At 42.0% G+C, this 23234-nt stretch overlaps 1 protein-coding gene across 2 annotated transcripts in view; it reads right to left on the bottom strand.

Annotated features, from left to right (window-relative positions):
• The window catches only part of ITGB6 (integrin subunit beta 6), a 207650-nt gene that overhangs the window by 11853 nt on the left and 172563 nt on the right, over positions 1-23234 (bottom strand). For both annotated transcript variants that reach the window (XM_082261028.1, XM_082261027.1), the window contains exons 13-14: positions 15901-15998; positions 10991-11110 (exon numbers count right to left, since the gene is read on the bottom strand). In XM_082261028.1, the coding sequence (XP_082117154.1) occupies positions 10991-11110; positions 15901-15998 (218 nt within the window). The remainder of the gene's footprint in view (positions 1-10990; positions 11111-15900; positions 15999-23234) is intronic.

Below are 23234 nucleotides of genomic sequence, written 5' to 3'. Positions count from 1 at the left end.
TTAACTTGCATTTAAAATATAACTTAAAATAATTTTTATTTTTATTTTGGATAGAGTGGAGATGGATTAGAGCCAGTCAGGTCTTCATTGCTGTCTGTGCCCCAGTTAGGGAGATTCACCCTATTTGTCATGTTTACTGTCATCATCAAAAGTCACAGTAAAAGAAAGTCACAAATTTTGTGTTGTTCCCCAGAACAGTGGTGACAACTGTGTCTTGAAATAACCAGGGTTAATTATTAGGTGTTTCTTTTTAAATCTATCGTAGTGGTTGTGTCATTTTAGTGGTCTTGATTGTATACGTTTGTTTTGCTTTATCATGTATCAACTCCTGAAGAAGGAGCAATGTATGGTTTGAAACAGGTCGAGGTTATGGATTTAAGGAGTGTGGGTTTAAACTTTTGTTTATCTAACATTATTGTGATCCACCTTCTTAGAGCCCATTCACACTGCCACGACTTGTGAGGCGACTTGTGTGCCCTCAAGTCGCCCCAAGTCGCTTGACATAACAAAAGCAAAGTTAATCAATGAGTGCCGTCTTAATTGGCACTACTGAAGTCGCTCCGACTTCTGAAAAGGGTCCTGTACTACTTTGTGGCGACTTGTGATCCGACCTGTCCCATAGACTTCAATGGGAGTCACCTCCTTATCTTATTTGAAGCGACTTGTGATCCGGCTTGTGATCTGACTTTCCATTAAAATGGTCCTGAACAAGAAAAAAAGATAATTTTTCTTATAATTATTAATAGAGCAGGGTAGTGGCTCCTCTCCACCTGGGCGTTTTTGTTGCAGGCATTTATCGGGCATTTTTGGAGGCAGGCATGACTTTTTTTGGATTTAGTGTCTGGGGGGTCTAAAAAGTGTACCTGTGAAGTTTCATCTCTGTAGCATGTCCAGAACCAGAAAAAAAAATATGATTTTTCTTATAATTTTTAGTAGCACAGGCATATGGCTTCTCTTCACCTGGGCGTATTTCTTGCAGGCATTTATCGGGCATTTTTAGAAGCAGGCATAACTTTTTTTGGATTTAGTGTCTGGGGGGTCTAAAAAGTGTACCTGTGAAGTTTCAGCTCTGTAGCATGTCCAGAACCAGAAAAAAAGATATTTTTTCTTATAATTATTAATAGAGCAGGGTAGTGGCTTCTCTCCACCTGGGCGTTTTTCTTGCAGGCATTTATCGGGCATTTTTTGGGCGTCCTTGGAGGCATGCCTGAAACAAAAATGCCTGCAACAAAAAAAAATGCCTGCAAGAAAAACGCCCAGGTGGAGAGAAGCCATATGCCTGTGCAACTAAAAATTCTAAGAAAAATTATCTTTTTTTTCTGGTTCTGGACATGCTACAGAGATGAAACTTCACAGGTACACTTTTTAGACCCCCCAGACACTAAATCCAAAAAAAGTCCTGCCTGCCTGCAAAAATGCCCGATAAATGCCTGCAACAAAAACGCCCAGGTGGAGAGGAGCCCTATGTCTGTGCTACTAAAAATTATAAGAAAAATTATTTTTTTTCTGGTTCTGGACATGCTACAGAGCTGAAACTTCACAGGTACACTTTTTAGACCCCCTCAGACACTAATCCAAAGAAATCTCATTTTTTTTTCAATAATTTTTTCAATAATTGGCTCTCTATCAAAAAATGACAATTTTTAAGAACTTTTTTTTGTGTGATTGAGCATGACCCAGAACCATCATATTCTGATTGGCCAAATACAAAGTCGTACAAAGTCGTCTATCATACAAATCGCACTGAATACGCGCAAAGTCACGCTGAAGTAGCGCTGAAAGTCACGCTAACAAGTCGCCCCTTATGAGACGACTTAGAGGTCACAGCAGCGTGAACCGGCTCTTACTCTGCACTGCGTGGACTCCCATCATCCAACAGCATTGTTGTTGAATGTGGTACACCCAACCTTGGGATGTGTTTTTGAAGACCTATTGAAAGCCAACTGTGGATTCCAGCTATGTAATCTTGTTAACCAGGACACAAATTGGTGCTTTCTCAGCCACTTGCCAAGGGGAGCTGCCTACATTGATTTCAGTTTTCCTGTTCGCCTACCAATACTCTTAGATGTGCTTCACCTTTTATTTTATTATGATTTTTTATTTTTATTTTTTTATGAAAAGATATAATAAATTATGCACAAAAATGTGAGGGATGTACTCACTTTGTGAGATACTGTATATATATATATATATATATATATATATATATACAGTGGGTACGGAAAGTATTCAGACCCCCTTAAATTTTTCACTCTTTCTTATATTGCAGCCATTTGCTAAAATCATTTAGGTTCATTCTTCTTCCTCATGAATGTACACATAGCACCCCATACTGACAGAAAAACACAGAATTGTTGACATTGTTGCAGATTTATTAAAAAAGAAAAACTGAAATATCACATGATCCTAAGTATTCAGACCCTTTGCTCAGTATTTAGTAGAAGCCCCCTTTTGATCTAATACAGCCAGGAGTCTTTTTGGGAAAGATGCAACAAGTCTTTCACACCTGAATTTGGGGATCCTCTGCCATTCCTCCTTGCAGATCCTCTCCAGTTCTGTCAGGTTGGATGGTAAACGTTGGTGGACAGCCATTTTTAGGTCTCTCCAGAGATGCTCAATTGGGTTTAAGTCAGGGCTCTGGCTGGGCCATTCAAGAACAGTCACGGAGTTGTTGTGAAGCCACTCCTTCGTTATTTTAGCTGTGTGCTTAGGGTCATTGTCTTGTTGGAAGGTAAACCTTCGGCCCAGTCTGAGGTCCAGAGCACTCTGGAGAAGGTTTTTGTCCAGGATATCCCTGTACTTGGCCGCATTCATCTTTCCCTCGATTGCAACCAGTCGTCCTGTCCCTGCAGCTGAAAAACACCCCCACAGCATGATGCTGCCACCACCATGCTTCACTGTTGGGACTGTATTGGACAGGTGATGAGCAGTGCCTGGTTTTCTCCACACATACCGCTTAGAATTAAGGCCAAAAAGTTCTATTTTGGTCTCATCAGACCAGAGAATCTTATTTCTCACCATCTTGGAGTCCTTCAGGTGTTTTTTAGCAAACTCCATGCAGGCTTTCATGTGTCTTACACTGAGGAGAGGCTTCCGTCGGGCCACTCTGCCATAAAGCCCCGACTGGTGGAGGGCTGCAGTGATGGTTGACTTTCTACAACTTTCTCCCATCTCCTGACTGCATCTCTGGAGCTCAGCCACAGTGATCATTGGGTTCTTCTTTACCTCTCTCACCAAGGCTCTTCTCCCCCGATAGCTCAGTTTGGCCGGACGGCCAGCTCTAGGAAGGGTTCTGGTCGTCCCAAACGTCTTCCATTTGAGGATTATGGAGGCCACTGTGCTCTTAGGAACCTTAAGTGCAGCAGAAATCTTTTTGTAACCTTGGCCAGATCTGTGCCTTGCCACAATTCTGTCTCTGAGCTCTTCAGGCAGTTCCTTTGACCTCATGATTCTCATTTGCTCTGACATGCATTGTGATCTGGAAGGTCTTATATAGACAGGTGTGTGGCTTTCCTAATCAAGTCCAATCAGTATAATCAAACACAGCTGGACTCAAATGAAGATGTAGAACCATCTCAAGGATGATCAGAAGAAATGGAAAGCACCTGAGTTAAATTTATGAGTGTCACAGCAAAGGGTCTGAATACTTAGGACCATGTGATATTTCAGTTTTTCTTTTTTAATAAATCTGCAACAATGTCAACAATTCTGTGTTTTTCTGTCAGTATGGGGTGCTACGTGTACATTCATGAGGAAGAAGAATGAACTTAAAGGATTTTAGCAAATGGCTGCAATATAACAAAGAGTGAAAAATTTAAGGGGGTCTGAATACTTTCCGTACCCACTGTATATATATATATATATATATATATACAAATATATGTACACACTATATTATCAAAAGTATTGGGATGCCTGCTTTTACACGCATATGAACTTTAATGGCATCCCAGTCTTAGTCCGTAGGGTTCAATATTGAGTTGGCCCACCCTTTGCAACTATAAAAGCTACAACTCTTCTGAGAAGGCTATCCACAAGGTTTAGGAGTGTGTCTATGGGAATGTTTGGCCATTCTTCCAGAATTTGCGAGGTCAGGCACTGATGTGGACGAGAAGGCCTGGCTTGCAGTTTTTGCTCTACTTCATGCCAAAACTGTTCTATCAGGTTTAAGTCTGGACTCTGTGCGAGCCAGTCAAGTTCCTCCACCCCAAACTCGCTCAGCCATGTCTCTATGGACCTTGTTTGTGCACTGGTGCGCAGTCATGTTGGAACAGGAAGGGGCCATCCCCAAACTGTTTCCAAAAAGTTGGGAGCATAAAATTGTACAAAATTGCTTGGTATGCTGATGCCTTAGGAATTACCTTCACTGGAACCAAGGGGCCAAGCCCAACTCCTAAAAAAAAACCCACACCATAATCCCTCCCCCACTAAATGATTTGGACCAGTACACAAAGCAAGGTTCATAAAGACATGGATGAGTGAGTTTGGGGTGGAGAAACTTGACTGGCCTGCACAGAGTCCTGACCTCAACCCAATAGAACACCTTTGGGATGAACTAATGTGAAGACTGCTAGCCAGGCCTTCTAGTCCAACATTGGTGCCTTACCTCAAAATGCGCTTCTGGAAGAATGGTCAAACATTCCCATAGACACACTCCTAAACCTTGTGGACAGCCCTCCCAGAAGAATTGAAGCTGATATAGCTGCAAAGGGTGGGCCAACTCGATAATAAACCCTACGAACAAAGACTGGAATTCCGAGTTTATGTGCATGTATAGGCAGGCGTCCCAATACTTTTGGTAATATAGTGTGTGTGCGCGTGTATATATATATATATATATATATATATAAGACTTTCATGCTAGATTGCTATTAGTGGTGTGGACCATTGAACTTTAAGCACCATGACATCAGAAATGCAGAGCCATACTGGGGATTAAAATGATTGATAATCACCTCATCACCTCATGTCATTTTGAAATAAGATATGTTGTATATTATATATATTGTATGGGCACTCCAAACACATTTTTATAATGTTCTGTAAAATATCTGTAGCACCCTCCTAGTCAGGTACTAGGTAAAAGCATTGGGTTGCTTTCATGCTTATCAAGGAGCAGGATTTCTAATTAGGTCTGTTACATGTGTCCAGGTGTGATTCACTTGGTCTGAGGGAGTAATCCAATTGGGGAGCATGTTGGACAGTGGAGGAAACCCAGCCAGTGACACACAGGCTTTGGTGGCAGCCCCAGTGGGAGGGCACGACAGTGGTGCATCCTGGGATTGACCATAAAAGCCAAGGGCACATGTTACAGGGCAACTTTGGCAGGAAACAGAGTCCCAGGAGGAGGGTGATGGCTGTCTCTCCTCCTGTCAGGTTGGAAAGTGGTCACAGGCAGTCGGCCTAGTGGACCAGAGTGTGGAGCTGAGCTGTGAGGTCCAGGAGAAACTGACGGTGGAGCAGTGGCAGAGGTTCCTGTGAAAAACAGTGTCTGTGAGTACCAGGGAGCTTGCCAGGGGTCTGCCCAGGAAGGGGACCGCTCCAGGGAAAGTCAGTGGACAAGAATCAGCACACACAGTGGGTGAGAAAGGGGATGCCAAGTTAGACCCTGAAGAGAAGCTAAAGTACAGTTCATCAGTTAAATCTTCATCTCAGTGGCAAAGTGAAGCAGCGGCCTTTTGCCGCATCCTCAGCAGATAGTTGTCCTCAAGTTGTGCATAGCAACTAGAAGGAGTATCCCACCCATCCTTTCTCCCATCCCATTATAAAATAAAAACACAAAAAAACAAATCCCCTGGACTGTTAATTGACTGAGCAAAGTGTAAAGTGAGGAATATTTTACAGAGTGTTGCTATGGGTAACCCAGGGGAATCCGCTTTTAGCAGCTCCTACGAGGGCAGTGCTACATATCTATTTAAAGTCTCATGCACATGGTACATGAGGCTGTATATCTTAAATTGGGAGAGAATTTCCATGCCTGGGATACACAGCTGCCAAGTACAGCTGATGCGTAATAATGAATGACTGTATGCGCTACTTGCAAATTCCCACGCATGTGTAAAGTGGGATGCCCCTGTAGGCAGACTGTCTATATCCAGGGTTGTGTGCCTGTAGGCATGTGGGTTTGCGTAAATAGAGGCGTAGATTACCATATAGATCCAACATCTACAGAAGGTTCTTTATCCATAATGGTTTCTTAAAGTGATATTTATATAATCCCTGTTCATAAGGTTCAACTCACTAAGCTGAAATAACCTTTATTTGCCATCATTACCTTTACTTCCTGAAAATAAAAATTGTTATGGCAAATATTGTATGCTTTGTAGCTTAGTTATGTGAGTATTTAGTCAAGTAACATGAAAGTTTAGAATTGTTTTCTGTTATGTTCAGCTTGTCAGAGTCTCTTGAATCAGTCAGTCCAAGCAAAATGGATGTGGTTTTTATGTGTCTATGGGATGTGGGTGAATTATCTGAACTTGCATTCCCAAATCTGTACACAATAAGATTGGGAACACCCATAGAGTAGTAAGAACAGTCAAATTCCAAGGTAGGGGGAAAAAGAGTTGAGAACATTTGGTTATCTTCAAGGTATGGGGTGATTGTGTCTTTTTGGTGCAGACAATACCTCCGCAGGAGACGGCTCTACACCTTGTCTATGTCAGTATGGACGTTGGGGAGATTTCATTTCACTTTCTTTCCCCGAGATACAACTTTGGCATTGATACCTTTAAAAAAGAATTGTCACTGTACCTGGTGGAAGATTTTCCCTCACCTACTCTTCTGGTGCCAACTGTAAAATTATGGATTTCCAATCACCTTTCCGTAGATAATGGTAACAAGAAGGGTGGATCTTGTAGTGGAGGCTTATAGACAAAAATAAACCCTTACAGGGATCCTACCTGTTCTCTAATCCAGTCTTTTTCAACCAGGGTGCCCAGGCACCCTGGGGTGCCTCAAGGTGTCTTCAGGGGGGCCTTGGCAAAATGCCCAAAACTTGAATACAAGGCGGCATGTGGATAATGGCTGCTTTTTTAGTTACACTAAGTCACAGGTTTTCATTGTGCACCATTACAACCTTCTAGCTGCTGGTGTCCTAATGACCAATGGCATCATCAGTTGATAAGGAGGATGTCAGTAACCTGCACAGCATCCTTGTTTTACCCTCCCTTGCCCCTCTCCATCAGGATCACATTCGTTGAGTGATGGAGAAAAACTGAGGGAGAAGAGAAACACTGGAATACTAGTCAGTACAAGTTTGCAAAAGTATATTTGCTTTGGAAGAAAAAATCACCTCTAATGTTGGGTGTCCTACTTCAAATTATGAATGTTGCTGCATTATGTAAAACTATTAGAATAGCTTTTACGTTTTAGAATAAGGTGCCTCGAGACTGTCCATAATTTTTAAAGGGTGCCTCAAGACTGTCCAAAGTTTTACAGGGTGCCTCGCTATTGGTCACAGTTTTTAAAGGGTGCCTTGACTGAAAAAAGGTTGAGAAACACTGCTCTAATCTATCCAATACTTAGCTAGAGCTAAACCTAAAGTGATGCTGGGTCATTTGTACACAATACCAATCCTGCATAAGAAGAAGTTATATACTTAGCGGTGGCCCATGTGTTTGAACCCCCCCTCTTTGCTGCTCCCAGGAGTTCCACACTTCCAGGTATGTGTAATACTTACTCCCCTGCCACAGACATTGTCTCCTCCCGCCAGCTTATATGTATATACCTCAATAAACTAATGATCGCTCATACACACTGGATGGCTTGCCTGTGTAGATAACTATTTATAGGAAAATTCATACAAAAGAGTGTTACAACATGATATAAAAGATGAAAACCCTTGAGCAAAACAAGTTATTCTGCATGGCAATACACGTCATTGGACTGAAATGTTTGCACGGCACGCTGCCGGCTCAAAGGCTCTCATTTTCATTCTTTAGAAATTGATCAGAGTGTCATGTGACACTTCAGCTTTGAGACAGCTGGGAAACGCTGACAGATGAACAGACTGATGATTACTCAGGGGGTTCCACGTCAGACAACACCAGAGAAGGACTGCGATTTACAAAAACGTAATTCAAAATACTTCCACCCAGACCATCAATGTATTAGCAGATCTTGCAATGGTGGGCTGCAGGAAACAGGTCATCACATCTGCTGTTGTGATGTAACTCGAGGACAGCACCTGACCATTACACCTATTTGAGCATGATGGACATCCCATTCCTAAACCAGGGACAATAATTTGGAGTTTATCTCCCCCCCATCCACCTTCCTTTGTGGCTATAATGGCCTACTCTCTTCTGGGAAGGCTTTCCGCAAGATTTTTGAGTGTGCTTGTGGGAATTTGTGCCTAGTCAGTTAATACAACATCTGTGAGGGTAGGTAATGATATTGGTTGAAAAGACCTGGTTCACAATTTATTAACTTCCAAAGGTGTTCACCTGGGTTGAAGTCAGAGCTCTGTTCGGGCCATTCAGGTTCCTCCATGCCAAACCCATCAAACTATTATCTTTATGGAGCTGGCTTTGTGCTGGAGGTAGGGTTGCCACTTCATCCCTTTAATTCAGGACATATAATATTTACACGGGTTCTGAGGCTGATATAATGCACATAAGGCACTAATGGCGCTTTTCCACTGCATGGAACCGAACGGTACGGCTCTCAAAAACAGTACCACCTCGATTGTGGTTCCAAGAGGTACCATACCCGGTACCATATCCCACAATCCTTTGCATGCAGTCACTACTAGCCACTGATCTGGTCAGAGAATCATTCTTATCTCACCCACTTAACTTTAGTACTACTTTAGTGGAAAAGCAAACCATACCAAACCGTACCGAACCGTTCCAACACCGTACCATGCGGTACCAGCAGTGGAAAAGCAAACCGGGCCAAGCAGGGCCGAGTAGAGCCGAGCTGGTACTTGCAGTGGAAACGTGCTATAAGTGAGTTTAATTACCACCTTAATCAGCCACAGAACCTTTGTAATTAACGTGTGTCCTGGTTTAAATGGATGAGGTGGCAACCCTAGCACAGGGGCATAGTCAAGATGTAAAAGAAAATAATATTGCCTAATCTCAGCTTGTAACTATGTGTGATAGGGCTCAATAGCAAACTAATAGGAGGGCCCAGTGCCTTCCATCTAATGATGTTCTATACTAATTGCTTTCACTGCAATTGTATAGTGTAGTGGTGGTCAATCTGGTGACTAAAGATGGATAAGAGTGTGACCGGAGATGTCCAGAGAGCAGAACAATACCATAAAATTTACATTAGCTCACAGCTATGAACATACCATTTTTTCTGTTTTCCTGCATTGCAGTACATCAGGGGTAGGCAACCTTGGCACTCCAGCTGTTGTAGAACTGCAAGTCCCATGAGGCACTGCTAGACTCTGACAGCCACAGGCATGATGGGATTTGTAGTTTCAGCACAGTTGAAGGGCCAAGGTTGCCTACCTCCGTGGAGTACATCATCAAAAAATATGCATGATTATTAATTGGTGTTTTGACCTGCGTTGCCAGCCTATCCTAATGATTGGGCTGCCCTAACACATTGTACATTACATGCACATTAATGCATTGCAGTGTACCTTATATAGTAGGTGTAAACAAGTCCCTAAATTGGATTTAAACCCATTTACCCAGTAAAGTGACTGGCCTCACATAACACAGAGGTGATACAAATCCTCCTACATAAGTTGTACGGTTTATCTGCAGCCTTATTTTCTCTACATCCGTTCAAAGTCCAGAATATATATATAAAAAAAAAAAATTGTCTGAGCTGTCAGAAAAAAAGGGGGCAGGGAGCTGAAATCACATTTTCAGATCTCAGTGGGGAGATCTCTGATAGCTGATTGGAGGGAAGGGACACACCCTACTTCACACAAGACACAGGAACAGAGTGGAAGCTATCAATCAGCTGGAGATCCCTCCCCTGTCACCTTTTTTGTCTTGGTGTCAGGACTTATCAGAAGTGACTCATACTTATAGCAGAGGAACGAAGCGGCAGACAGAAATGACACTTAGTGCTCTTAATTGAGAGAAGTACACACTAAAGAGGGATATGCTTTGTTCATATTTAATGTCTAAAATGTACAATTATTTTAAGTATCCATTCACACTGGTACGACTTGTCAGGTGACTTGGTCAGCCTGATAAGTCGTGCACCGTCACTCCCATTGTGCAGTACAGGAGCCGTTCTAATAGGAGCGACACAACTCGCTCCGACTTAGAAAAAGGGTCCTGTACTACTTCGGGGCGACCTGGAGGCAACTTGCATTGACTTCCATTATGTGAAGTCCGTGCAAGTCGCCCCCTAAGTCGGAGCGACCTAATGTGAACGGGGGCTAAGGGTTGCATGGTAAATAAAAAAAAAACAAAAACACTTAATACAATGCATGGCACTCCAACACACAATACAAGTAGAGGCAAATGTACTATGCAGTGCACCACAACACACATAATGTATGTAAAAAAAAAGGTCATGTACATTTTTCTTGTCCTTTGCTGTACATTAGCGTGCTGGGTGATTTTTTAAAGAAGTACTGTACTAAAAGTAAAGCTCTCGTTAAGAAACCATATCTGCTTTTTCTTTACCATAGATGTTTATATTTTACTTTTTTATATTTCTGAGTGTAGAAGTCATTGTGAAAATAAATTGCCAATATACGGTTTAAACATATATCTTGTACCAGGACTGTATACGATGTATCATATGGGAGGGGTCTGCGGCACAAGCTCAAACGCTTCTTAAAATTCAATCAATATGTCTTTCCACGCTGTATATTTGCCTGCTTTGCATAAGCCTGATAATGGGTACTGCTTATAAAAACATATTTCCGTGCTCCCTGTCAGCGGTAAACGAGATAAGATATATGCACTAAATAGCCGTATTGTGTTTGCCAGCCATTTTGTTAGGCCAGCTCAATTTGTCACATTTCCACCGCTCACATTATAATCTGTGACAGACAATATTAAATGCCTACCGTTTTGGTGCAGGTTATAAATGACTTTCTTTCCGAGCTCGTCCGTGGCCATCCAAAATGTAATAGCACATTCATTTTCACCTTGCATGCTACAGAAAATAGATTTATCCTCGGAGAAATCTGAAGGGATGAGAAGGGAAAGAGACAGCTGAAATAAAATGCATGACATCAAAACAAAAGGTCTGATGGATTGTCATGTCAAGTCCAAGCTCACCAATGGTTAAGATGGAAGCAGACGGAGAAAATTGCCGGAGAAAGTTCAATATTTCTTTTTTTTTTTTCTGTCTTGGTTACAGGGACATACCTGCGTCTGGCTTTGATTATTCTTGTCTAAGTACATTCCGGATATGTCAGTCACCGCTGCTCATCTAAAGCACAAAATGGCCGCCCAATTCGGCAGGCCTTAACAATGTGACTTGGACTGAGCCAGAAGCACATAATAGTCTCATTTGTGTTAAAAGGCAACAGAGTGTTTTCTATTACTTCCAGTTACCTGAAGACACGTTGGTCTTAGCAAAAATTCTTTATTAAGGAATAGTGATACCCCAAGGCGGCGTCTTACCATGCATGGCTTGCTATAGATTGTCACAACAGTTGGAATCACTTAAGTAACGAAAACCAGGAATGTCAACTCTGTGAAATGTGACTCGCTTGCAGAAAGAAGAGGAAAAGTTATTTATGGTTAAGGTCTCCCCGAGTGATGTATTACTCCCTGCTTAGTGGCAGATACACGTTGATAAGATCCTGTACATGGTTGGAGAATAGATTGTAACTGTGGCTGAAACAGTTTATATGTTTTATGTGTTATTACAGGAAAGCCACTGAGTGCTTTCAGTAAGAATTATGTGTGTGCCTGTAATGTAATACCCACCTGAAACTATTTTTAGACTTATTTTCAGCATTTTTACATATTTGTTTCATATACCGAATTTAAATCGACAATGTCACTGGGCTGAAAAAAAAATGTAGCATAAAACCACCTGGAAAAGAAGAAGCTTTACATTCATCTGTCCCACCATTCGTTCCCTTGATCCTAACTCTGTTCAAGAACTATGACCACCTAAAAAAATCTTCACATTATGGACATGCAGGAGTGTCAGATCCCTCCACTCCCCTGCTGCATGCTGTGGTTCTTTCCACTGAACTCAATGTCACCACTGTGTCCTGTAGTGAAGTAGGCGTTGGTGGAAAGAACTAATGAGCTCAGTGGGGGGACAAGGTATCTGACACTCATGGAAGTGCTTTGGATATGAATTGGCCATTGTCCTGCAACAAAGTGAAGGTTGGAGGGATGGGCTTTAGGACAGATGAGTATAAAGCTTCCTCTTTTGCAGGTGATTCTTTACTACTTTCTTTTAACCAAATCAACTAACAATGTCTTACTATCTAGGAACCAAGACTGGTAAACAATACTTATTTAACAAAAAAAGGGTCTCCAGAGTGAATGATATACAGAGAATGGAGGGCCTAGTTGCTGCGCTCAGGGACCAATCAGTGATACACGGGGACCGTTGACTTCAGTGGGATCTGTTCCTCTCCTCCGATGAATATCTGACGTACCTTTAACTAGACCCTGCTCCCAGCGGAGGGGCGGGGTTTTTGGCCGCTGGTGGCACAGGGATACCTTTCCCCTGCCCCCTCCCCTTTTTTTTATCTCCCTTCCACCCTGCCTTTCTACTTACTAACTAATACTTTATCCCCTCCGTTCCTTTTTCTTCTTTCTACCCCCTTTCTTTTATTAGGGCACGTATCTATCCCTTTCCTCTTCATAAAATAAAAAAAGTTCTTCATGGGTATGTTTATTGCCAAGAAAATTTGTTCGTTTGTTGGATCTTCATTTTGCATAAAGGGAGGCAAGGGGGGTCCTTGCTGGGGCAAAAGATAGATCCCGGTGGGACTTTCTCCACACCCTTGGTACTATGGTCTTAGGTGTTCACTCTCCTCATGTTATATTTCTGGGATTACAATACGGTTTTATTTACCCATTACATAGGACTTGTATAATAACATTGTTTATGACGGCCACATCTAACGTTCTGTGTTTTGTAACCACATGATTCATGACGGAAGTTACATTGTACTGTTTGTCATCCCTTTGTTGTCTTTTTCTTGCATACCTCTAAATAAAAAAAAAAAAAAAAAAAAAAAAGGGGTGCGTAGCCCACCGCATAATAGCCAATTGGTCTAAAACATAACCTTTATTAACTTATATAAAATTAAAAAATGTATACAGAGTGTGTATATTAAATCACTTAAAGGGGAACACCTCAGGAAGGAAAAATGAGAGAACACCACAGTGGTCACTTGTCGATTAGCAGGCAGCACCCATAACCACACTATTGTTCTTAGTTGTACTCTGAGCTGACCTAAATGCTCTCACTGCCCTCTTGTGTTCAAGATCTTCTCAGTGCTCTAGAGTCCCTGACAGATAATACCTCACTGAGTTCACACTGCCTGTGTAATACATTGCTTGGCCTATACTGTCATTTCTGCAGCTTGCTTTCAATCAATGCAGTCACACTTCCTATGTTGGTAATCTTATATTCTGTCTCTAAATTTACTTGGTGCTAATTCTACAGTATAAAGTTCCTGATAAATAATATATCACCAAGGTCACAATGCCTATGTTGTAAACAACTGAAAATTCTGCAGCTTGCTTTCAATCAGTGTGGTCACACTGCTTATTCTAGTAGTCTTATATTCTGACTCTAAGTACAATTACTTGCAATTCTTAAGGATCAATATGGTCACTTTGTATAGATTTCTATTGCCCACCTGACCGACCACTGTTTGTCTCACATTAGTCCCAGGTTCTATTCCCCCACAAAAATCATTCTTTTAAGCAAGTGATGGGGTTGCTTTAAGCCAATAAAGGGGGAGGGGTCCCCCTGTGACGAAGTCGGAAGTGATGAAACGCATCGGGCATCGGGGTGTGGCTACATGGCGAACCGGACTATCATTCGGAGGAACAGAGGACGGCTCCTATGGTTCCTGTACCAGCATGGAGGTGGCGAGGAACGGGGCATGCTCCCTATCCCCCATTGAACTAATAATGCTATTGTCCTGTACATCTATGTGAGTGCAATGGATTAGGGATTTTGTTTTTTTATAAATGAATTATAAACGTTATCACACTAGAGTGTATTTGGAGGAGGAAGCTGATGACTACTGGCGTGATTTATAAACTTCAGCGCATTAGCCCATACCATGAGAATGGGGGGCAACAATCTCTGGTGAGTTGCCAGCTAACGGTAGTGGTTGACACACTGGTGGTGGATATCATGGTGATTTGAGCAATTCAGTCCACGGGATTCACTTATCTGATTGGTTCACTCCAATGAACATTTGGAATTGTCTATTTTTTTCATCATCATGTGGGACTATCTTATGAACTTTCACTGCTCTTGATTTTTTCTTGTTTTATGTAGCAGCATTTTCTGTGAACATTGATTTTTTCATGAAATAATTTTCATATTTAATTGATTTATTCACTTATTGCGCAGCTTGGTGTGGTGCTTATGAAGGTTTAGTCACTATTTAATTTTACTTACTGTTTATATTATAAGTCGCGGCATTATTGTTATATTATTAGATCACTATAGTCATTGGAATTTTCACTATAATTTATTAGAATTTCATTCATTTTTTCACAATTTTTCATTAATATATATTTCGTTTTTATTAAAGAATAGCGCGAGGAATTCATTTATACAAATAATACATACCTGAATAGAATATTTTTTAAGCCAGAGTTTAATGTCATAAATTGATTATTGGACAATCTGATGGGAATAAATTGAAAATGAGGGTTGGGAGAGTTGCAGCAAACATTCCATATTGCTACAGCTATGGCAATACCTGACAGATGTGAATGAAAGTGATTGTAAAGGCTGAAGGTTTTCATGAAGGTAAAAAACCTTCTGTGGGCTGCTCCTCCCCACAGTCCCCCCTAATACTCAACTGAGCCCCCTCTCTATCCAGCAATGAGCACAGGAGTCTCAGCTGTCCTGGGTCTCTCTCCTCAATGGCTAAGACAATCAGTGGGAGCCATTGGCTCCCACTGCTGTCAATCATAGCCAGTGAGCCAATGAGGAGAGAGCAGAGCCGAGCACGCACCAGTGTCCCCATAACAAGTGGCTTGCTATTGGGTGCACTTGTTGAGGGGGAGGAGCACAGTCGGGGAACTAGAGAAGAGAAGCGGGGCTGCTCTGTGCAAAATCATTGCACAAAGCAGGTAAATATAACATGTGTGTTATTTTTATTTTTTTTTAAGTATGCCTTTAATATCACTTTAATTGTACATTGGTCTGTATATAATTCATGCACCCTGCTGGTTATATGATGATAATATTCATTAAAATCAGTATATACAGTCAGTTCTTGATTCCTGGCAGGAGTGCCTTTATCATTCTAAAAATGGGAAAGATACCCTGAGCTCCATTCGCACTTACAGCTCCTACTGTTAATATTCTAACAGCCAGCACCACCGGTCAGCCAGAACTCTCGAACAGTGCCTGCATCTGATTTTGTGCAGGTGCTGTTTGGCTGACAATTTTCCAACAGACTCATTACACAAAATTCAATTGAACAATCAACTTTTGTTGAACAGAACAGTGCCAGTACGACCAAACACTAATCAAATTTTGGCAAAGCCAGCAGGAATCAGCAGAAATTTGAACAGTATATAGTCAGCTTAACACAGAATTCTCCACATGTACAAAACCAGATGAGATGAGACATTTTAGTGTTATTATTTTATAGCGGGTGACACAGTGACATCATTTGGTGCTAGGGATGACATCATCCCCATGTGGGGTCAACATAACCCTGTTAAAGAATATCTCTGAAAGCTTTATTGCAATACCAGTTACTACAAGCATACTACTTACTACAAACTTAGTACTACGAACCTTGATCTTTGCTGACCGTGACATCCATTAGGTGACATGTCTCTGCACATGCTGCTGCTTTCTCCTCCTCTGAAAACAGATGGCATTCTACACATGGTCTAGAAGAAACAACATACAGCTCATCAGTCACTAAGAATGAAGACAACATACGTGTCCCAGCCAACGCCGAGTCAAGCATTCCATTGTGAACTTTCGCAGGACCTAAGTCATTGTGCTGAAAGCAGCTTTAAAAGTCCTCACTATCTCATGAATTGCATAGATATCCTGCAGGCTAGCTTTGTCAGACAATTCTGTATGATAAACAGCTCTTTAGTCATCTTACCTGAATTCGATGCATAATCTTTTTTCATAGCTTAGATGTCATGTTCCAGACTCCTGACCTTGCTCCTGTCACTGCCCAAGGGCCCAAAATTCATCAAAACTCTATTTAGAGTATTGCATTTAAAAGGATCTGATAAATAGGGCGATGCTTTAAAAATAATGAAGTGGCTTCATCTACATTTACTTACACCAAGGGGTCCTTGCAAAATCATTACCTGGGCCCCCCTGGCTCCCTAGCATAAAATAAATTCCTGCTATTGAGACTTGCAATATTCTAAGCTATAAAAGATCATCAAGATTTTGCATTGAGATTTAAGTGCAGACTTTTTTTTTTTGGGTATCAAAATTTTAAAATATTTGTATTTATCACAGTGACATTATAAACTTCACATGAGATTTACAGTTAGTTCTAAGATAGGGGTGTCAAACTCCATTTCATCGTGGGCCACATCAGCATTATGGTTGCCCTCAAAGGGCTGGTTATATCTGTAAGATTAGATGTCCAGAGCACCCCACGCCCCCATACATGAGATGTCAACCTCCCCACCATCAGAAGTCAAGAGTCACCCACCCTTCCTTACATCACACTGCACCCCCTTACTTTGTGCTGCTGCCAGGAAGAGGATGCAGGTGGATCTGGGAAGAAGAAAGTGCAGGGTCTGGAGGAGAACCAGTGGAGGGCTGGAGTCAGCTTCCAGAGTCTGCTGAATGCTGTGACCAGGGGGGGGGGGGGGGGCAGAGACAAGGTGGTGTTGCGGCTGCACAGAGAGCTGCGGGAGTTCTGCCCTCCTCTCTGCTGCAGACTGCTGAGAAGGGGTGGGGGGGGGCAAAGACAAGCCTTTCTGCAGCTGCACAGAGGAGTGCAGGATCTGGCAAAGGAGTTCTGTCCTCTCTGCTGATGACTACTGAGACAAGGTGGGGGCAGAGACAAGGGGGATGCCGCAGCTGCAGGAGAGGTGCGAGGGCCACATTGAATGGCCTGGGGGGGCCGCATTCGGCCCGCGGGTCTTGTGTTTGACACCTGTGTTCTAAGACATAGGTTGGGGGTTGACTTTAGAAGTTACATTCGGGTTAAGAGTAGTGATCAGCTTCGGTTTGGTCTGAACTCAGAAGGCAGCTGTTATTCTTTGGCCAATGAGTTGCAGTTGGAACATTCCCCACCCCACAGCTGTATGTATACAAAGGGGCAGGGATGCATCAGATACCATTAATCTAATTATTATTTTTATTATTTTTATTATACAAGATTTATATAGTGCCAACAGTTTGCACAGCGCTTTACAACATGAGGGCAGACAGTACAGATACAATACAATTCAATACAGGAGGAATCATTGGGCCCAGCTCGTTAGAGCTTACAATCTAGGAGCTAATAAGGCCACATGCATATATTAGTTTAATGACATTGACCTAATATGGCTATATGGCCATATTAGGTTAATTATGTCACTGACAGCTGACTTCCAGGTTTACCCGAACCTGGGTTCAAATGGAACCCAGAGCCGATCACAACTTCATCCCAAGTCAAGAGCTAATGTAAAAGTATATCTAAAGGCAATTGTTTTTATTGTTTTTGAAAAAAAATAAAAAATGTTTGTGCTTTACATATACTTTTAGGTTTATGTGGTATTGTATGTGGAGGTTAAATATTAGGTTAGGTCAGCAGGTGGCTTTTACTAATTCAGGTGTGATACTTAAATAACACTTAAGCCTCAAACACAATTCTAGTTTTTGAATGAAAAAAAACTGACAGCTCAGGTCAGAGCCGCTGTGCTAACAATCCGATGTTAGTACAGTGATCTCCCCTGCTGTGCTATTATGTTCTGACAAGGGGACGGCTCCCCTGCCAGAACACTCCGGTCAGTGTTCTCAGCCATTGGCTGAGAGCGCTGATTGGGAGCCAGTCAGCAGACCTTTTTTAGTCATGACCCTTTGACAGGAGCTGGCTGAACAGCCGGCTTCTGTTGGACTGGCTGTAGTACCCACAACATGAATGTCGGTCAGTCTCTATTGAACTGGCCGGTGCCACCCGACATTCGGACCGTGTGTACTGAGCTTTACTGTAGATAGCAGTTAAGTGTGCTGAAACTTTCAGTGCAGAAAATTCTAAAGGAGAATCTGCTACTTCAGAAAAGAACCATGGCCCAGTTTTTAGAAGTAAAAAAACTATTATACTAGTATCTAACAATGCTGCTTATTATTTCCACTCATGGCTGTCACATTGGGATTGGTAGAGAATCTTCAGCCCTGTGTACGCTCCAAGTCTTTATTCTTACCAAACAACAGCGTTGTAAGGCGCTAGACTTACTCCACCTCGATGAAAAATCAACCGTCAAGAGTGATCCAGATGTCAATAGTCACTTAGAAGGGGTGCCTCGGAGTGACCACTGAGATGGTGATGAGAAACACATGAGAACATAACACTGACAAGGCGCTCCTGAAATGACATGTGGGTGTGATAAGACCTCAAAAGGCTGACTAGCAGTGATATCAAAAGCCCAGAAACACATAGGGCGGAGTATCCATTGAAACAGTCTAGGTTTATTCCACACATGGTTAAAAGAAAAATGAGATGAATGGTGGTTACCAGTTGATGACCAACCCCATAACACATGCATGCAGGATATGCTGGGGAACTGGGTTACTGATGAGGACCGTGGGAGCCATTTTGGAGCATTCTCGCCACCCGCAGCAAGGATTTGAGAAAGGGGCGTACCCCGCAACATGTTATCCCCCACCACAGACTTCCTGGTTTCCGCTACTTCCGGTGATGTGGATCCACCCACCTCCCTTCTGATGCCGGCGAGAATGTTCCAACATGGATCCAACAGTCCTTATCTGTAACCCGGGTCCCCAGCATATCCTGCATGCCTGTGGTATGGGGTTGGTCATCAACTGTTAACCACAGTTCATCTCATTTGTTTTTTAACCTTGTGTGGAATAAACCTAGACTGTTTCAGTGGATATACTGTCTTCTGTGTTTCTCAGCTTTTGATATCACTTCCAGTCAGCCCCTTGAGGTCTTATCATATCGTGCATATATGACAACCACATGTCATTTCAGGAGCGCCTTGTCAGTGTTATGTTCTCAAGTCTTTATTCTTGCCTGTCGAGTGGCATTTAGGATGAGTGTGTTCAGCTGATAGGAAGAGCATAAAGTTAACCCATGGCTTTGCCCTGCATGCACAAAGCACAGGGTCACTTTAAGACCTCCAAACAGTACCATTTGCAGAGGACAGTCTCTAAATATTGTACCAATTAAAGTGATATTTTTCCCAAAGTATGAGCAGGGTAAGGTAGATTAAAATGTTGCATTTATGGTAGGGACCAAGGCACCTCTTACTACGCTAGAATAAACGCACCATGCTGGAACTTCTTTTTTTTCTTAACATTGTAATGTGATACCCAAATGAAAAAAAACACAGTGTATGAATATTTTAAATGAACACAGAACAGTTTTCATACCAAAAATAATAACATATTGATCATATGTGATTATCAGTGGCGGGCCATCAGGGCCAGCAAGGCCATTTCTGCTGGCCTAAACATTGCCAAAACTATCAGAATTACTGACTTGTGTTTTACTATATGTATCCAGGAATGTGTTATTCTCAATAGTCTATTCTCTTACATAGCTACATAGTTTGTGATGTTGAAAAAATACATCAGTCCATCCAGTTCAACCTATGATGTGTGTTGTGTTTGCTGTTAACCGTACATTGTATACCCCTTTATGTTGTGATCTTTAAGGTGCCCATCTAATAGTTTTTTTGAAACTATCGATGCTCCCTGCTGATACCACTGCTTGTGGAAGAGAATTCCACATCCTTACTGCTCTGACAGTAAAAAACCCCCTACGTATTTTAAGGTTAAACCGGTTTTCCTCTAGTTTAATGAGTGGCCACGTGTCTTATTGTATTCCCTTTCCCTAAAAAGTTTGTTCCTTATGCTAGGGTCCTCACCAGTACAGTATTTGTGCATTGATATCAAATCCCCTCTCAAGCGTCTCTTCTCCAGTGACAATAAGTTCAATGCTTGTAGTCTTTCCTCATAGCTGATGTCCTCCATTCCCCTAATTATTTTTGTTGCTCTTCTCTGGACTCTCTCCAGTTCCAGCACATCCTTCCTGAGGACCGGTGCCCAGAACTGGACGGAATACTCCAGATGTAGCCGGACCAGAGTCTTGTAGAGTGGAAGAATAATCTCTTTATTTCTGGAGTGAATCAACTTTTTTATACATGCCAGTATTTTGTTGGCTTTGCTTGCAGGTGCTTGGCATTGCATGCTACTGCCAAGCCTGTTGTCCACTAGTACCCCCAGGTCCTTTTCCATCCTAGATCCACCCAGAGGTTCCCCCCCTAGTGAGTAGCTTGCTTTCGTGTTTCTGACGCCCAAGTGCATTACTTTACATTTTTCAACATTAAACCTCATTTGCCATTTAGTTGCCCACCCCATTATTTTGTTCAGGTCCGCTTGTAAGGTTTCCACATCCTGCATAGAAGATATTGGCATGCTTAGTTTAGTATCATCTGCAAATACAGAGATTGTGCTGGATATCCCCTCCTCTAGGTCGTTTATGAATAAATTAAACAGTATTAAACAGGATTGGCCCCAGGACAGAACTCTGGGGGACCCCACTTTCCACACCCGCCTAATCTGAGTACTCCCCATTTATCACCACCCTCTGGACTCTCCCCTGGAGCCAGTTCTCTATCCAGGTACTCACCCTATGGTCCATACCTACCTTCCTTAGTTTGTACAGTAAGTGTTTGTGGGGAACTGTTTCAAATGCCTTTTCAATGTCCAGATACACCACATATACAGGCCTTCCTTTGTCTAGATGGCAACTCACTTCATCATAGAAGGTTAATAGATTGGTTTGGCAAGAACGATTTTTCATGAATCCATGCTGGTTACTACTAATAATACCGTTTTCATTACTAAAGTCTTGTATATAGTCCCTTAACATCCCCTCCAAAATCTTGCAGACTACAGATGTTAGGCTGACCGGTCTATAGTTACCCGGGATATATCTCGGCCCTTTTTTAAATATTGCTACCACGTTGGCTTTTTCCAATCAGCTGGCACCATACCCGTCTGTAGACTATCCTTAAAGATCAAGAATAATGGTCTGGCTATCACCTGGCTGAGTTTCTTAAGTACCCTCGGGTGCAAGCCATCCGGTCCCAGTGATTTATTTATGGTAAGTTTCTCTAGTTTAGTTCTAAGTCTATCTTCTGTTAACCATGGCGGTATTTCCTGAGGTGTATTATTTAATTTATCATTACAAGCTGGGTTAGTGTAGCCCCCCGATTCTTTTGTGAAGACTGAAGAGAAGAAATTATTAACACTTTCGTCTTCTCTCTGTCCTCAGTGGCCAGCTTCCCTTCGTCATCTTTTATGGGGCCAATGTGTTCTGGCCTCGCTTTCTTACTATTTATATACTCTTCCTTTTCTTAGTTTCACTGCTTGCAGCAGTGTTTAAGCTTTTATTCAATCACATTTCAGCCATGATAGCCATTATGTGTTGCCAGGGCCAAAGAAATCTGCCTTGAGGCGTTCAGAATTAACAGTGCAGGCACCTGTAACCTATAGTAAATGTCAAATAAACTGTAGATTTAGTTCATCAGATTTTGAGTTTGTGACACTGGGGCCATCTAGCAGGCACACAATCCACGTTTGCAGCCTTTTCTATTTTTCTAGACCTAAAGGAGACAGATCAGAGGTAGTCTGATGTAAATGGACACAGCAGACCATTGTGTGTCCCTGCTTCTGTAGCCTCCTGGGATATGTGAAAGTTTTACATAAGTAAAAAATGCTGATTATTGTAAGCACCCCTGCTAGTGGTAAATGGTTGTCTCACCCCTGTTCTTTTATAAAACAACAGACTTTACTGGCTAGATCACCAGATGAAAATAAAAGAAAAGGCAAAAAAGAAAATAAATGCAGCCATCACATCTAAAAATTGTTAAGCTGCAATATAATAAATGTTTCCTTTTAGGTTTAATGACGCTTTAAGTATATTTGCTGATTTATAGGTAATCCAGGCCTGCTTTTTCCATGTCCCTGTTTTTTCTACACTGAATTTTTAAGGGTAAAGCCAAATATTGCTGGATTTATTCTGGTAGGACATCACTGAAGGCCTAGGTGTGATATGTACGGCCCACCACGGTGAATAGCATAAGTAAAGTGCAATAACTAAACATCACAAACACAAGGTAATAACAATGTCTTTATGTCACTGAAGCCCTTTAAAATCTCCTGGATTAGTGGGTTTGATAATTAATGGCCATGAAGGAGACCATGCCCCCCCCCCACCTCACTTTTTCCAGCTACTCCTTATCTCTTCCTCTGTCCCTTTTCTCCTTTGGACTGTACCTCTGATTTTTTTGGAATAAGGTTGTACTTAGCAGGGGTGTGGTGCTTTAATATCCATTTTTGTTACATACACTAAAAGCCAAAGAGACCATGGAGATCCTCTGGGGTGTAGAAACTGCCTGCTTGGGAACCAGATCATTTACAACAACATCAATGCTTTGAGATAGCAATACCATTGAGATAATCTTACAGGTGAAGCTCTATTATGCCCCTTTCCTCAACAATCCTTTTCCAAGTCTCCAATGTTGTGCTTGGCTTGGCATTGTCAGGAGCTTGCTACAGCCCATAAGGCCCAAGCAAAGAAAATCCATACAGTCTTTTAAAACCCCCAAGCATTGAACTTGAGAAGAAAAGCTAAACGCCACCTCCCATTGCTACACCTGCGGCAACTCACTGACACCATGCAAAAAAAACAAAGCGGAGGGTGGGCAGGACTCGTTTAGCTCAGTTTCATACCTAAACTTAACACCAACCATTAAACCCCCACTACCAGCTTTTAGGATTCAAAAATGTATGTTTATTCTCCTTTTCTAACACCAACCTTGTAAAAAACCTTAAGCCTTGGGCTGCCTGGCCCCATCCCAGTCAAGACTCCCCTATGCTAAATGCTCCAGGGAGGTACATTGTAAACTGTA

This window comes from Pelophylax lessonae (genome assembly GCF_965119305.1).
Source record: "Pelophylax lessonae genome assembly, chromosome: 6".
Taxonomy (NCBI): domain Eukaryota; kingdom Metazoa; phylum Chordata; class Amphibia; order Anura; family Ranidae; genus Pelophylax; species Pelophylax lessonae.
This window is presented reverse-complemented; position numbering and strand designations above follow the sequence as displayed.